The sequence below is a fragment of the Monopterus albus genome, unplaced genomic scaffold, assembly GCF_001952655.1.
Source record: "Monopterus albus unplaced genomic scaffold, M_albus_1.0 scaffold371.1, whole genome shotgun sequence".
In the NCBI taxonomy this organism is placed as follows: Eukaryota; Metazoa; Chordata; class Actinopteri; order Synbranchiformes; family Synbranchidae; genus Monopterus; species Monopterus albus.
Window position 1 is genome coordinate 125,652 of NW_018128251.1, and position 16,920 is coordinate 142,571.

Here is a 16,920-nt window from a genome sequence, read left to right on the forward strand (position 1 = left end):
ACCTGGCCCAGCAGTGCTGGGTCTGATACAAAAGCTGCTGCTGCTGCTTGTCATCAGCCAAACCCCTCATCAATACTTCCTGGGAAAATTAATGATGGGAGGCTATATAATGATGAAGCTCTGCAGAGACCCTTAGTCAAAGGAGATGACAGCAGCATGTTTAATCACAAGCTGAAATATGTCAGTACTGGACATAGGTGACAGAGATGCTTCACTTACATGATAAAACTCTACAGGAGGCCCTGACGTAAAGGTTCATGACAAGACAATAAACTCTATATCTTTCACCTTTTATGTGACAGTAAACTGGGTGATTATATAAAAAAATGGACAAACATTAGACAGCTTGATGGAAGAGGTGAGACAGGGACCTGTGCTGTGGAAGCTTCAATTACTTTATATATATCAGCCCAGAACAGGGAGGTGACCATGGAAACAGAAATAAGAACTATAAGAAACCCGAGAGTGCAGGTGCGATGCCTTCCCGTTAGGATTAGACAAGTCCCACAAAGGTGAATCCTCTGTCTGCATATAGACTGCTCTTGCCCTTATCTCACTATGAACCTGCCATTTTTTATGCTTTGTATACTGTTTGAAGTTCTGGCTGTAAATTGTAAGTAAGCTTCTTTATCTTGAATTTGGGTTTATTTATGTATATATGAAAAAGCTTTAATTGAAATGAAACCTTTACAGTAGGTTACAATGACAAGAAAGTTTATTGTATGACATCCTGAAAAACAATATTTTATCAAACGAGGTGCAGAATTGACATGTTTTATGCTTTATTAGTATTCCCTTTATGAATTTTATAAACATCCTCTTTAACAGAAAAACTTTCAATTCTGATGTTGCATTGAGATGGTGCTTTGCTATTTTCATTTGGTTATGACTAAATATCTTACAGCATTAAAATCATAAGCTGCACTAGTAGAGTAATGGAGAAAGAGGAATATGGGCATACATTTGACTGGAGTCAAAAAGATGAGGATGTTTTAGGTGTAGAATGGATGGAGGCTGATTTTATCTATGATATTTGTAAGATCTAGTTTGACTTGCAATGTGAAATATTTAGTAGTGAAACCAGTTGGTTTTCATTTTAAAGTTTCATTTTAAATTTTAGTATAATCAGTGACATTTTGAAAATGCACTTTGTTACAAGGTACAGCAAAGATATCTTGCTGAGATAAAGAGCTTTTGAAATGAAAAGGTCAGTAAAAGTGTGCCTATTCATGAAAGGAATGTGAAACCTCAGGAACAACAACAGATGAAAGGTTGCAATAAAAATAGTAACAATGGCTGACACCTCATTTGTGCTTGGCAATTATGTCGCATGGATAAAACATGAAAAGGGACGCTGATACACATCTCAAACAGCTCTAGGTTTTGAGACTAAACAATATCACACGCTGAACACCTTTTTACCTCTTTCTGCAGTGCCATATTTTAGTTTATTTGGAAAGTATGCTCTTGACACACACCACTGCTGCTAATTATAGGAGAGCAATGAGAAAGAAAAAATGACATTTCGGTGGCTGAACTGGCTTTCAGCCACCGTGAGGCTCTATTTTCCTGCCAGCACAACTTCTGCATCACCTCAGTCATAGTCATCGTGCAGTTTTCCTCAGGCGCATGTCACTTTTTTGTTCATTAGTGTTTTTGGTATTTTCCTGCCATTAATGAATGTTCTTATGCTGAGGTGGGAGAAGAGGGTTGTTGCTCCTATCTTCTTCTATTGTCTTGTTTCTTGTTTCGTAGTCTCAAACAACGCTGGGCAAGTCACTTGAACTCATTAGAAGTTACGCATTACAAATCTGTCATCAAAAAAGTAATTCATTACCTTACTAATTACTCAGCAGTTTTTATTTTTTATTTTTATTTAACCTTTATTTCTTTATTTAGTCCAGCTGTGTCAAAGAAGCCTTCAAATAACTCAATTAAAGATGAAAACAATAATAAAACACCCACACATGTAAAAACTGACAGCAAGACATTGTGATCTAGCAAGCAGACAGCCTGCAATTTGGATGAATTGACAATGCAGCGGTTAATATTAGCTTAGCCTTGGTGAACTCCTGACCTACTGCGTGGTTCACAGAGCCTCCAAATTTAAATAAAATTAGGTGACTCCTGCATGTATGGGTGCCCATAATTAACGTTAGCAAACCAGCTAAGAACACACAACATGTGAATACGACAACTTTGGAGTGAGCATTACATTTTTACTCTTTCAATAGAGGCTAAACACCTCAGGCTCCAAACAGCTGTTTTAAAGGTGATTACATGACCATGTTTTCTAAAATTGTTTCTGCTACCCTCAAGTGGTTAAAAAAAAACAATCCTGCAACTATAAGTCTGAGCAAAAGGAGTAATACTGCCATACTGAAAAGGAAGCACATGACGAATCAAAAGTACAAAAAAAAACTTATAATAATAACTTATAAACAAAAACTATAGCGTGTTGCCATATTATAGTATAGTATATTATTGAATTATTGTAATCACACATTAATGTGTACATAGCGTTTTACTGATATAGTTGGTCAAAGTGAATGTAATTTTAATAATTTTATATCCTTTAATTTTAACATTAATCATATTTTATATGTAGAAATACAGAGTGCTAACATCAGACAGATAATTTTGGTCAGACTCGTCCTCACTGTGAATCAACACGCTCCGGAGATGAGACTGTCAGAAGCGTCTGTGCAGCACAGACCTCTGTTGTTTCCTTTATGACTTTGTTCTCGCTGACACTGCAACTGCGGTAATAAAATTACACCTGTGTTCACTCTTTGTGGTTTGCACAAAAAACTACTTATGGACTGACTATGTGTTTTCAATCCAATTCAAGCGCATATCTCCTTCTGTGTGTACCACAGGTCTAGACAATGCACAGGAACGCATAGTGGGAGGATACGCACCAGTCCCACATTCAATCAAGTACATTGTGTCGATTCAGACACTAGACCGCCAGCACTTCTGCGGGGGCTCCTTGATAAATAAGTATTGGGTGATCACAGCAGCACACTGTGACCGAGGGTGAGTTGAGTTTTCTTCTCATGACTAGAAAAGTTGCATAACCTCAGGGAGAAACACAAACTTACTACAACAGTAAAATATACTTCAGCTCAGAGTAAACTGTTCACCTTTGTGTCCTGATTTGACACACAGTGACACAACCTGTATGTTATTGTTATTCATTCATTCATTTTCTACTGCTTAGTCCCTGAACGAGGTCACGTTGTTATTCATGATATTGTTATATTTTTTAAGTTACCTGCTTTTTGTGTTCTGAAACTGAAAAGTTTATTTCCATATCATTGAGACTGACCTGACTGGGTTTTTTACCCAACCAGCAAGTAATCAAGACATCCAAAAACTGGTTAGACACTGAGATCTCATCAGTTGTTGGTTTTTAAACCACAACTTGCTACTAAACTACATTTGAACATGTAATATATAAACAAATGGTAAGAGCCAAGCTGAGTGTGATCTGCTTTGTATGTGTCGCTTAGCTTGCCATGTGTATTTGTTCTGGACATGATTGTGTATCAGGTATCATACAACATAAGTTGATCGGCCGGTGGCTGTGGCTTAATATCTAACACAGAGAGTGATGTTACTGTTTTTGTCCTGACAAGAAAGCCCATCCAGCTTATCCTGAAGAGGGTCATGGGGGGTCTGTAGCCTATCTCGGCTGACACTGGGCGAGAGGCGGGGTCCACCCTGGACAGGTTACTAGTCTATCACAGGGCTGACACTTAGATGGCAAGAAAGTGAAATTCCCAAAATGTGTCAAGCTATTCCTATAATATTAAAGCAAACAATTTGAAAGGCAGAATCTTTGTATTACAGCATGGCGCTTTTAATTTGCTTTTTATCTCTGCAGCATAAACAAAATGTTGATAGTAGTAGGAGACTACTCTCTGACCATCTATGAGGGCACAGAACAAGAAATCATGCCCCAGCTTTTGTTGCCCCACCCCGAGTACAACAGCACCACCAACAACGATGACATTATGCTCATAAAGGTATGGAAAGCAAACTGCTGCTTTTCTCTTGTATTTTTTAGAAGCTGTTTCTCCATCTGTGTCTGTATAAGCTTGACTCACCCTCAGCAGGTCTGCTTGCTGATCGCGCTGTCCACCTTCTCTCCAGCTGAGGGCTCCGGTCTACCTGAACAGCTATGTTTCCATTGCCCTGCTACCCAGGCACGGCGCCTCCATAGTGCAGGGCACAGTGTGCCGAGTGTCAGGCTGGGGATACACCAGCCCCACTGGAAGCCAGATCCCTTCCACCCTCCGTACTGTCAAGCTCCCCATTGTCTCCACAGAAAAATGCAACAGCAGTGAGTCCTATCACGGTGAAATCACAGAGAACATGCTGTGTGCTGGTTACAGTACTGGTGGAAAGGATTCCTGCCAGGTAAGTGGAACTCGTAACTTTGTTTTATAAAGGTTTTTACATTGGAACATAATATTTCCAGAGACAGTCTGAACAAAAAGAAAGCATAACCCATAGTCTGACTTTAATTATATCAATATATACATTAGTAAGTCACACATGTAGTCATGCTTCTGTTGCCTTTTGCAGTTCTGAATTAATGGCAGGAAGTGTCTAAATCAGCTGGGCAAGGTCGTTTTTAGAAAATGTGATTCAAACAAGAGTAAAGAGTGTATTTTTAGGGATTATTTTCAGGAGCACCACATTAGATTTGATGTTGGTCTTTTCAGACAATTTGTTGACAACAAGAAAATATAGACAGGCCTATTCAGCAAAGCATGACTCCAGAAAGTCTGGTATAATGTTACGTCACCCCTTGAAGGTTGTTTTCTGCTGTTCTAGGGGGACTCTGGGGGTCCGCTGGTTTGTGAAGGCCGTGTCTACGGCGTGGTGTCCTGGGGCAGAGGTTGTGCTGAAGCCCAGTTTCCTGGAGTCTACACTGCTGTCTCTAAGTACCGCAGTTGGATAGATAACACCATATTTAGCTTCTACAGAGGGTGTAACAAAGGTTAGAACCCAGTGTTAACGAGAATAAGAGTAAACACTTGAGAAATAAGGTTTTTTATTTCATTTTAGCCTGTTTTGAGTTAAAATGTATGTTAGTTTTATTATTTGCCTACACTTTATTATGTTATATGCTAAAGGAATAGTTCAGCATTTAGTTCACTCATTTCCTTTTTTTGAGGGATAAATGAGACCATTAATACAGCTGGCAGCTGGTTAGCTTAGGTTAGCTTAGCATAAAAACATATGAAAACCATAGACTGTATATAAAAATGGACAGTGTGTGATCACACTTGAAACATTTTGCAGACAGATTGGAGCCATGATATCAGGCCTCCAGTCAAAACAGTCAAATCATTCAAGCAAGTCCCCCTTTTATATATGATCAAATAACTTATTAAAACATATTTATCATGAAAATGACCTCTTGCACACAAATCAGTGTGATAATATCTATATAACTGTTTACTTTGGCTCTAACCTGCTAACATGGAGGGGGCGGGGTTTATGACCTATAATGCAACCAGCCACCAGGGGTGATCGACCTGTGGTGGCTTCACTTCTGGGAAACTGTCATGTCATCCAACTTTCTATATCGTCTGATGGAAACAACTAGCCAGGTTCTGCCAAAAGGCAAAAATCTGCTATATTAACACAATACAACCTGTTTGTTTAATATGTAAAATAACAAGTTGTAGTTTTATGGAGTTATGTGTTGGTCTGTCCATGTTCATAGTGAGAGGATGGACATGAGAGTGGAATCAATCTTTTCATCTCACTCTTGGTGAGAAAGTGAATAAGCACATTTTCCAAAATGTTAAACTATTTCTTAAAGTTTTCCAGCTTTAATGTTTACCATGTCTGTTGTTGATTTATTTTAAGCATTTCAAATCAAAAAACAAAACAAAAAAACTTTTCATTTGTGAGGTTTTTACTTTTGTTTGGCTGAAGCAGAGATTATTAGAACATTAATTGACTTAATCAATTTTCAAGTTAAATTAGCAAACATTCAATGATACTGGCTTCTCAAATACAGCAGACGTGCTGACCACTATTATAACCTGAGGATCTCTGGGCTGCACACTGTTAGACAGAAAAGCTTATTATCTTGGGCTCTAGGAAAATGTGGTGGGGATTTCTGAAATAACTGTTAATTGATTAACTAACAAAATGATCAAGATTTATATTGAAAATGGAAATAATAGTTTCTTTTAGCTCAGAAAATGTTGGATTCAGCTGTAGGGTAGGCATTCGTTGTTTGCTGGTTTGTTCTGGACTTGTAAAAAGAAATTCAGGCTTTTGACCAACTCCAATAATATTGAATACAGGTGTAAATAATGTGTGATTGATAAGGCTGTCCTTAGTTCTCAGAATAAAGTTGAATTATTATGATTACTGCCAATTACATGTGCTTTATATATGGACTACTAGTGTTATAAACCTGCCACTATGCATAGAGCACCTTTAAGTGTGAGAACTCAATAAATGGATTAAAAAATTAAAATGGTGCTATAAAAGTGATTTAAATTGGAGTTTTGTCTTGTTTTCTATGCTTTGATAATTACCATCATCCCATATTGTTGGTTTCCACCTAAGTTGTCTGGACAGTGACCTTGCAAAGTCCTCTTCAAGCTCTGTCGGTAAAACCACGAGTTTTAAAAACCTACAGTTTTTCCACTTGGTATCTAGCATAAGTCTGGGTTATTTGTCACTAGCCTCACTGAAATAGCTTGAATGAACTATCCGAAAACTGAAATAGCATCATGAATTATGCATGGGGCCAGTCCTCCCTCCGAGCAGTCTGGCTCTGAGGTGTTGCTTGGCTCCTCCCAAAGCCGCTGTCTCAGTCAGCAGTGATTCCTGTGAAGATGAGGAGGTACAGTATGGTCTGGTCAGGTGAATCAGGACAGACTGCATCACACCTGATAGCTGGAGGTGTATCACAACAGAATGAATAGTTGATAACCTACTTTCAAGGCATCTCTGGTTTCACTGCTCAGCCATCTTTGCCCCATGTGACTGCCTGGTTATACTGTATAGAGGCTGATTTCTTTTCTTCTTCCAGACGGCCTCTGGAGAATGTTAGAGAAAGCTGTCATGGTAGTCTCCCAACAGTGTATGCTCAGTGGCTGACAAAAGGTTTTTGTGTTTCCCATTTTGGTGATTCAATGCAAAGGGCCTCTGAAGATTAATAATAATGTCATTAATCATGTATACTGATTGATTGGTCAGCCTGTTGCCAGTGCTGATACTGTATTTGCTGACACCGACCAGTTTGGTGTCATGGTGCTGTTACATTAGGAGCTGCTCTTGTGGTGGGGTCTAGGAAACACAAAAGGAGTGTTCAAAAAGGCTAAAACTGAAAGACACAAGCAAGACCAATAGTAATTTTAAAAAAGTTAACTGGATTAAAAAAAAAAATCAAAGCAACAAAGCTGATAAATTTATTCCACAACTCTGTGGTGGCTAGGTGAGAGACACACGAATGGTTTCTAGGTTGTCACAACAAAAAGTAGTGGCTGTTGAAAGAAGATGAAACTGCACATGACTGACTTGAACCACCAGGGGGCATTTGATCATTAAAGCATGAGGAATGGAAACACAACAGATGAGATGCAGGCCTGCTGGCACTTCTTCCTCTTTGCCTGCCCTTTGATTATAATAAGCCACTGAAGTGTTGTGTCTGCACATTAAAATGTTACATCATACTTCAGCTGAAATGATCATGTATATACAAAAATGTAGCACAGTAATGAATGTGTTTTAATTCTGCTGGGCAATGCAAGAAATGTCCCTGGTGCCCGAGGTGCAGAGTCTTGGGGGGACCCCTGTCTGGGGTTAGTGGGATGACACTAAGGGAGTTTTTCCTCCCCACTGTCACCAAGTGCTTGCTCAAGGGGGATTTGTTGGGTTTTCCCTCTGTAATAATATTGATAACAGTAAGGTCTAGACCTTACTTTGTAAAGTGTCCTGAGATGACTTTTGTTGTGATTTGGCGCTATACAAATAAAATTTGATTTGATTTGATGACACGAGGCTCCGAGGCATGACAAAGGCTGAGATTGTTGTGTGCACCCAAAGAGCCATTCAGCTTCAAAAACAGGCTCCTTTTGCTTTTTTCATCTGTCTTTCTATTTGACCTACAGAGAATCCTGCACTTATTTCATTTATCTTAAAATTTCTTCCATTAATTCTTTCACATGGCTTCAGCCAGGAGGCATTTCAAGAATCTAGGACGACGGGCACGAGTAAAATATACAGAAGATGTAATGAGTGGCTCTGAGGCAACGGCTGAATTATGATTTTCTTTTTTTTCTTTTGAAAGAATAATCATTAGCACATTCTGGAAAAGATTTTTTTTAAAGAAAAGGACAGAGGGGATGACAGAAATTAGTCTCTCTCTGATTCTTTACTTAATGTTGTATTGTTACTTTTCATAACAAAAGCATTACTTGATGCTGATGACACCTAATGCTGGTCAGGAGGACAGATCCTGTGGATCCTCATGTCCTTCTCCAGGGGTAGGCTGAGTGATCGAATCAGCCACTTGAGCTCAAACTACATCCACTGTAGAAAATGCAGCACACAGTCAGTTCAAACCAGGAACATGAACAGATGAGTATGCTGTGACTTCTTTGCAGGAGACGAGCAAACAGGTGAGTGAAAAAACAACAACAGAGACTCCTCAGAAAAACAGGCAAGCAGGAAACAAAGAGGACAGGATGAATGCCAACCTTTTCGGTGAGCACACACAAAACACAAATTATGGCTGAGCTCAGACAATAACACTAAATACAACCTGATCGGGAAAACTTTCCAAAATCTGAGTAACAGACTGTCCACAAAAAATATGGCCACAACGCATCAATCCAAGCACAGTTCAAAAGTCAAAACAATCAAAGACCGAGCAAAGTGAGCAGCTTACGGAACGGATGAAGGCTGAGGCAGAGACAGGAGTCAGAGAGTCAGGTCAGTCAGAGACGAGAAGTCTCTAAAATAAAAACCTCTAAACAGGAAGCTGGGAACAAAACACTTATGAAACCAACTTGTTCTGATGTAACATTTTATTCTAAATGAACTCATGACCAGATATGTTGACTTTCAAAGGCTAAATTTACTGAACATTCTGGGAATATGTTAATGCCCATGCCTCCCTATAACTGCAAACTACAATTCATAATTAGGGCTGAAACACAGAAGAATCACCTGTTCGCTCATCAGCCTGCTCTTCTTTTCTTGCTTGATGCTGGTTCCTACATATAAAATAATTCATTACTTGTGACATTTTCACTGGAGTTCTAGACTGAAGTTCAGATCACGATATATCCACCCATTTTACGTTTACTCCTGCTAGCAATGTGACTGCCAACCTGTAGATACCAGAGGACAGGATTAGCCTGCTAGCTGACATTAGATAACATTAACCAGCATGAGCTGACATTACCCACAGTGTGAAGTCTGGTGGCTTTAGGTTAAGTTTTCATTTTAAATCAGTGTGGCTACTGGCTAATTAAGTTAACTATCTAGCCTCTCACTGCTAGATGGCGAAAAACTGATGTGTCTTCTCTTTTTTGGTGGCAAATCTACAATGAACAAGATGTGGCATGGACACAGTTGTGTGCTGTGGAGTGCAGGCAATAAAGAAAAGACACAAGTCATCTGAAAGACGCAATTTTTGTCTATGCCCTTGATTTAAATGTTACCCTATCTCATAATTTGACTGAACTATCAGACTTTACAACCCGTTAGCACTTAAATCCATTACATGTAATTGAGGCCATTTGTTTCCTCTGTCCATTGAGAAAAGTTTGTGCCTAAATGGAGATGAATAGCTCAGGTGTTACATCCTGACAGTTTTGGCAGAACACACCTGGAAGAGCACAGCTGAATACTAAAAAAAAGATCTGGAATTTACAAATGGTACAATACATCCCTGCTACATATAATCAGGCTTGACACTGCCCATTTTTCATCTGAATGATAATTGCAGTGTTTTAAAGTGAGCCATTGTGCTGAGTGTGTAAGCATTGTCTTAAATCACTCGAGTACAGGGCTTTTGTGACTTGGGAGCAGCATTGCAGGTGTATCTCATGCCACCCAGATGTGGCAGATTAACGAATAAATCCACAAACAAAAGATGTCTGCTCGGCTTCAACGCAAATAATGAGTTCACTTGGTCACAGAGGTAAACAATTACAAAAGCACTGAGGCTTAGGCACAGTGTAAAATGTCAGACTGAGACTGTGAAACGGTTTGAAGCAAAAGGAAACTATAGAACGATTTATACTAGAAGCAGGATCGGGATGATAATTGTGAATAAGAGCACATCAGCTTCCATGACAGACGTTTACCACAAAGAATGAGAGAAATGTGAAGTGTGTCATTTCTCTTCACATCCCCTGAGGCATTCTGGGAGGAAATTCTTTGGCTTCACAGCTGAAAACATTTCACTAAACTTGTTTGTTCATTAAATGCCAAATTAATGCAAGAAAATGCCTCTCGGGGTTTTGTCTTTAATATGTAAAGCGTGAATGACTTGACACGTTTTGAAAAGCTGCTTCTATGTCTGCTCTCTTCCACGTCCATTTTGCTGCTCAGTAGATTTATCAGGTTTCCCCTCAGAGCATCAGCAGAAAGCAGAGCGCCTTAATCATGTTTCCCAAGTTAGGGCTGCCATCAAAGGGAGGCAGTGCTGTGTTATGTCGAGAAGATGTTATAGAAGCTGAAGCTTTAGATCAGAGCCCACTCACATTATGTCTCCACCTTCACAGCAAATATTAACAAGATAGCCTCAATTGTGAAAACACACTCATGTTTATTGTCATGGGTGCTTGAAGTAATGAAGTACATTTACACAAGTACTGTAATTAAATAAAATTTTGAATTATTTGTACTTGACATGAGTGCTTCAGTTTGAGTGCAACTTCAGATGCACTGCATTTCCAGGTAAAGTGGTTTTTACTGTATTACATTTATCTGACAGCTAACCAGTAAATAAACGGTGGCCCTGAAGGTGCAACGCCCTCAAGTTAAAAAAGCACAAATAAATAGACCAAATGTAAGCAAACAATTTGACAACACAAATGCAATAAAATGAAACATGTTGCAAATGCAGAAAACAAAGGAAAACTTAGAAAATATGTTGCAAAAAAGCCCAAAATACAGAAACCTGCTGCCATAACAAAAATACAACCAAACAGAAACATGCAGAAGAAATACAGTATGACAATGAGTTGTGACTGTCAGTGATCTAACGATGCATGTTTAGCATCATACATGCTTCAGATATTATTACTGACATCAGCAACACATCTAGCGGTAACTTCACTTGTTTTCCATTGGTAAGTATTGTAAATAAGTAACTGGTTACTTTACAGATGAAGATTTTATTTGTTGTAAACTTACTGTATGTTGCATATAGCAAAGTCAAATTAACTGGCAATAAAAAAAATGCTTCTTACATGTTAATACATTTGTACCAATAACCAGAAGAAGTATCGCTGCTTTTGCATGTCAGGACTTTTCTTTCTGATCATCAGTACATTTTGATGAAGCTTTTTAAGTGTCATTTTGATTACAGGACATGCTACTTTTGCTTTAGTTTAGAGTACTTCCTTGTAACAGTAACTTTGATCAGACTAATGTAATGTGCAGTTAATCTCATCGACGGCCCCAGACAGCGTGAGATAATTCTAAGGAAGCAACTGTGCTAATTTAAAACTTGATGAAGCAGAAGTGACACTCATGTCTGGCTTGTATAATGTGTCCTTGTCAGATGGTGGGAGAGACAACATTTGGGCTGCAAATGGAAGATGTGTGAGGAAGGATAAGAGAGCTAGTGATGTGAGAGGGTGAAACTAGCCATGAAGCTTTGGATGTGAACAACTGTCTCCCCCTTTACTTAAATAATACACATACACTCTCTCCTCTCTAACCTCATGATACAGTTTTATGAAACAAACTACAAAGGCAACATCATTGTTGTACATCTAGCTCTCGGCAGGTACTTTGCATGGCTCCAGTGTACATGCCACATTGCACAGAGAAAAAGAATATCCATCCCCACTGAATAATGCATTACAGTTATGTACGTGTTCAGACCACTACAGAAACATTTTGATCAGATAAGTCGGATTAAACCAGCAGCAATGTCGTGGAATGTAAGAGAGAAAAGCCAAGACTTGACATCTATGGAATTAAAGAATGTTAAAACTGCATAAGGCAAAAGGAGGAGAAGGATAAATTAGAGCAATTACTCGTCAGGTGCTCTGAAGCTCTGCTGTGTAAAGCTGACGCTGCCACTCAGAAGAGACTATAATCACACTTCCATCCAAATCTAGGACGGAGACAGTGAAAAGATCTCCAAAGCGGTCACGCTAAGAGAAGCATGGGAAGCTTTGACAGTGATGGGTGGCTGTGCTGTGGATTGGCTCTGAATTTCTTCCTGAAGTTGAACCCCTCAGGCAGAATCCTAAATGTACTTGGAAAACAGCCTGAATCTTCATTGGCCACAGAAAAGTCACTTTAACAAGATTCATTAGTCTCACTGGAAAGTATTAGATCCTGTGTCAGAGAGCAACTTGGGACTCTGTCACTGAGGAAATAAAGCAAGGCCAGAGAGGGACACCAAGGTGTTAGAGGCTACAGAGACCGTCAGGTGAAACTTTTTGATTTTAGTGGATACTGATCATCAAAGAGAAAGCCCCCCTCCGTGTGTGTGTGTGTGTGTGTCTCAGCTCTGTCCAAAAGGCACCGTTGAAGAAAGAACAATGATTGAACAGAACAGAGTCATTTCCACTCCTGTGCCCCTTGGCTGTAAGACACCGCTTCCAGCTGGAGATGACAGACAGATTACATCTCATCCGTATGTGGAATGCAAGAATTGCTGTCATTCCCTCTTCACTGCCAGCCAGTGATTAGTCACAGAGGACAAGGAGGGGTTGCGATCAATATGGACAGAGAGAAACTGATGAGACACTGAAGAACACAGGCTTGATCTAAACCAAAGCTCCATGTTAGCACCTGGCCATGTCCAAACAGAGGCAAGTGTTATGTGACTGCAGAGCTCCAGGAACGTTAACGTTGCACAAGTATAAATGCAACTGCTATGCAACCGTCTCTGAACAAAAGTCGTGTAGTGACACACAAGTCAACATTCAGAGAAAGGAGGCTCAACCGTCCTGATGAAAATAAAGCCATATATGCTATAATTTGTAAGAGTGGTTCAGGCCTTACTTGCCTAATTAAATGGCCTCATGCCAAGTGTTAGGCTACTTGTGAAGGTAAAAACAGAACAAGATGAAAACACGTGCGTTTGCAGAAGGAGGAGCAGCACAAGGAAGTGTGCATTCACCACAGGGCTAAAGGCTTCATTAGTGAAGGGCAGTAATTAGGATTAATGAGGCTTCGCCTCAACAAGTCAACATCCCTGCACTTAAACCTCCATCTGTGTCAGGTTGGAGTATGTTTCATCATATTGGGTCTTTGATGTGGACATCACTTGGCGCCCCTAAAGGATGAGGCTGGTCATGTTTTATATTAACAGCATTTTCAACACTAGCCCGTCTAGAGACTAAAGCCAACAACAAATTAGCTCTACTCACTGTTAATGTTTGTCTGTCAGTCATTTTCTTAACAAATATTACATTGTCTGTGCTGTTTGCTCTTCAGGGATGCACACCGCTTGCACTGGGTGACACGTTTCCTTGTTACAAAACACAAGACCCTAATCTTAAAAAAATAAAATTAACTATTTTTAAAAAATGCTCCAAAAGCTCTGAACGTTTTACAGCATACAAACTAAACAGAAATCAAGGGCCCATGTACACAATCTCTGGATTTTCTTAACAAATATTACATTGTCTGTGCTGTTTGCTGCTGAGCTGGTAGTGTAGAGTCAGTTTTAAGAACATTTTCTCTGAATACAGCCGCCCGCTATGTTGAAATATTACGCTATGAGAGCCCAGAAGAATAAGCCAAAACTGTAAAGTTATGGTTCAAACAGCTACACAATGTGCTCTAACTCCCCATAAAGCTCTACAAAGCTGAGGGGAGCTGCAGATTCACGTGACAACTCTATGGAATTTCATATGTCTGGCCGTTTCGCGTCATCATTTGAACCATTGTTATAATAAAAATATATAGCCACAGTAGGTAACTTTAAATAGCTTCCTTTTGTACACATGTTCAGAGAGGTGCCACAAAAATCCATCAAATCCTTTCATCATACCCTGTGGTAGCTGTATAAAAGCTGTGTTTAATATAAGGTTGTTCTTCATGGGCTTTATGAGAACCCTGAGAGAGAAGCAGAATCTGTTCCATCAAACAAACATCCTGTAAATCTATGAATCACCCACAGTGACCACAGAGAACTTAATTTATCCAGGCCTGGAGCAGCAAACATACACTGGTCTCCTTCATTTAAAAAGCTGTCTGATAGGTCAGAGCTATAGTAGTCTTGTTAAATGCTGCACGTTGTGCTGATTTAGGTTGGCGGGATATTGCTGGTTCAGCTCAAAGATCCCCCCACTGAATAAGCTCGAAAGCCTCGATCCTATATCTGCTGTAGTATAAATGTGCTGAAACAGAACGTATATGGATCAAGCGCAAGTTAAATAAAATGCTTACTGTTTTAAAAGAAAAGCTTGTTTATTGGGACAGACTGAGCTACTGTAAAACTGTCTCCTACCCAGAGCTCTCTATGCAGCACCTGGACATATACACAGGTTTTTATTCATTAAAAAAAATATCTGTCGTGCCATTTCAAAATGACCATTGTTGAAAACACCCATCAATGATTTTCATTTCATCTAATGTCTGTTTTATGGCAGGTACAACAAATCATATCCTCAACAATGAATGAAGATGGTTGGTTTTCCACTCTTCAAAGTAGCCTTCTTGTTCTATCTCGCCGTCTAAAATAAATTTAAACCAGACAGTGGAAACCTCACAGAAGTACTCAACACTTATTACTGTCAAACTTTTATTGAAGGTTCTTCAACATAACTTCAGTTACATTATATATTACTGCTGAAACATGAATCTACTGAATGGGCATCAAGCAAAGGCCTTTAATGATTCCAGAAGAACAATACTGTTGGATTTCCAGCACTGAAAAGCGTTCTTGTCTGACAATGTGACCGTCTGCCGTGGTGTTGTCGGCCGGTTGTTGGAAGAGAGAGGAAAAGCTGGGTGCTGCTTTTTTAAATACATATTTTTACAATAAATCACACACATACATATATATGGATCAAGCGCAAGTTAAATAAAATGCTTACTGTTTTAAAAGAAAAGCTTGTTTATTGGGACAGACTGAGCTACTGTAAAACTGTCTCCTACCCAGAGCATTTCATACGGTCCCTAATTTAATTTACTGGTTGTAATCACTTCTCTGTTTGCATTATCTTATAAAGAGATTATACATCATTCATCCCCAGTAATACTGTTAATCATGTTGAATAATAGTGTTGATGTTTCTAAATAACCTTCAGAGATATTAAAACAAATATCAAATTAGGTTTTTAATAGATATTTCTGTATTTATGTGGTGTGGACATGGTTCATCTGCTGTAGATTGAAACAAGTTATGGTCTTAAGTGTATTTGCTTGTGTGTGCATGTCTTCGGTGGGAGAAGAAAATTACAAACCATTCCTCTTTCCCACACACTCCTGAAATGTCTCACTTGGGCTCCCTCACTCAGATTGCTAATTTTCCAGCTGCTGCTTTTTAATTGGAAGCCTGTCCTGTGAAGAGGGCCATTAGAAGCCAGGACCAGTGTTTGTTTGGCCTTGTATATCATGAAAGTGAAAGAGCGTGACATAATAAAAAAACTTTTTTTTTTTTTTTTTTTTACTTTCCTTGTGCATTCGCAGCGTTTGGCTTCATTACTGCTGTGATATAAAGATATTTATACCATGTAAAGTTTGATCCCTAGCCTGTATATATATTTAAATATAACAACCAAAATGATCATGAGAACTAAGGAAAACGTCAACACATTTCAAAATAAAATATTTCAAATTGGATTATGTAAAGGATAAGGTCAGTCACGTTCTATATTAATAATTCTTCAGCGCTCCCCATACAGAGACAATAAACTGCCTCGGTTAACCACACTGTCATTCTCCAGCGTGGATCAGTTAATTGGTCTGTACCACAGAGCTCTACTGTTGTTCAAAAATTATTAAAAACACGTGCACTGGGTGGCACATTTCATCTTGTGCACTCTGGTTAAGACAAAAGAAAGATCATAGCTTCAGTGAAATGTGTAGAATGTAACAGATCTTGTCTCATGCTTCAAATTATTGCTGATTATTTCAGTATTTTACAGTTTTGTCAAGCTATAACATCTGTGAGTGTTTAAATCTAACCACAAACAAGTTTTATTAAGCTGTAGCAACTAAGCATAATACAAGAATAAATACTGCAGGAAGACAAATATGTTCTCAGCTAAAACATTTTCTGATATGTACAGTATTAGCCTTTTGTGCCAGATACATTCATTAACAACATTTCCTAATTAGGTTGATGTTGAAAATATACTTGGCTTGCTGTATGTTCTGTTGCAAACTAGTAATATATGGAGGCAATTTCTAGGAGACACAGCTTTTTGTGTAAACTATATTTTAATACAGTATATGTTTATGTGTAGCAATTTTTGATTTTAATGAATTTATAAGCTTTGACTTAACAAAGGGTGCCTCTTTTCCATCATTTGTTTGTGTTGTTATCGTGTAGATTGTTCCTGAAAAAGCAAACCAGAAAGAGAACAAACAGTAAAACTATATAGCGGTATCTCCCTGTACAGTTAAAATGCAGCTTTAGAAGAGCCGGTTACCATAGTGCTGGTGCTGCACTGGGAACACATGACACACCAGACAAGTTTCTATTTGTGTTTAGAGGTACAGTAAATA

At 38.9% G+C, this 16,920-nt stretch overlaps 1 protein-coding gene and 1 long non-coding RNA gene across 2 annotated transcripts in view; one reads left to right on the forward strand and one right to left on the reverse strand.

Moving 5' to 3' along the window:
• Window positions 1–935: 935 nt before the first annotated feature.
• On the forward strand, window positions 936–5,634 carry LOC109951230 (trypsin-3). Its single transcript, XM_020585595.1, has 5 exons — window positions 936–1,035; window positions 2,880–3,039; window positions 3,890–4,031; window positions 4,159–4,425; window positions 4,846–5,634. Exons 1-5 carry the CDS (start codon window positions 936–938, stop codon window positions 5,014–5,016), a joined length of 840 nt encoding a protein of 279 aa, XP_020441251.1. The 3' UTR covers window positions 5,017–5,634.
• A 184-nt stretch (window positions 5,635–5,818) lies between these two features.
• The window catches only part of LOC109951228 (uncharacterized), a 40,364-nt gene continuing 29,262 nt past the window's right edge, over window positions 5,819–16,920 (reverse strand). The window contains exons 3-4 of the long non-coding RNA XR_002273587.1: window positions 6,978–7,079; window positions 5,819–6,867 (exon numbers count right to left, since the gene is read on the reverse strand). This is a non-coding gene — a long non-coding RNA (uncharacterized LOC109951228). The remainder of the gene's footprint in view (window positions 6,868–6,977; window positions 7,080–16,920) is intronic.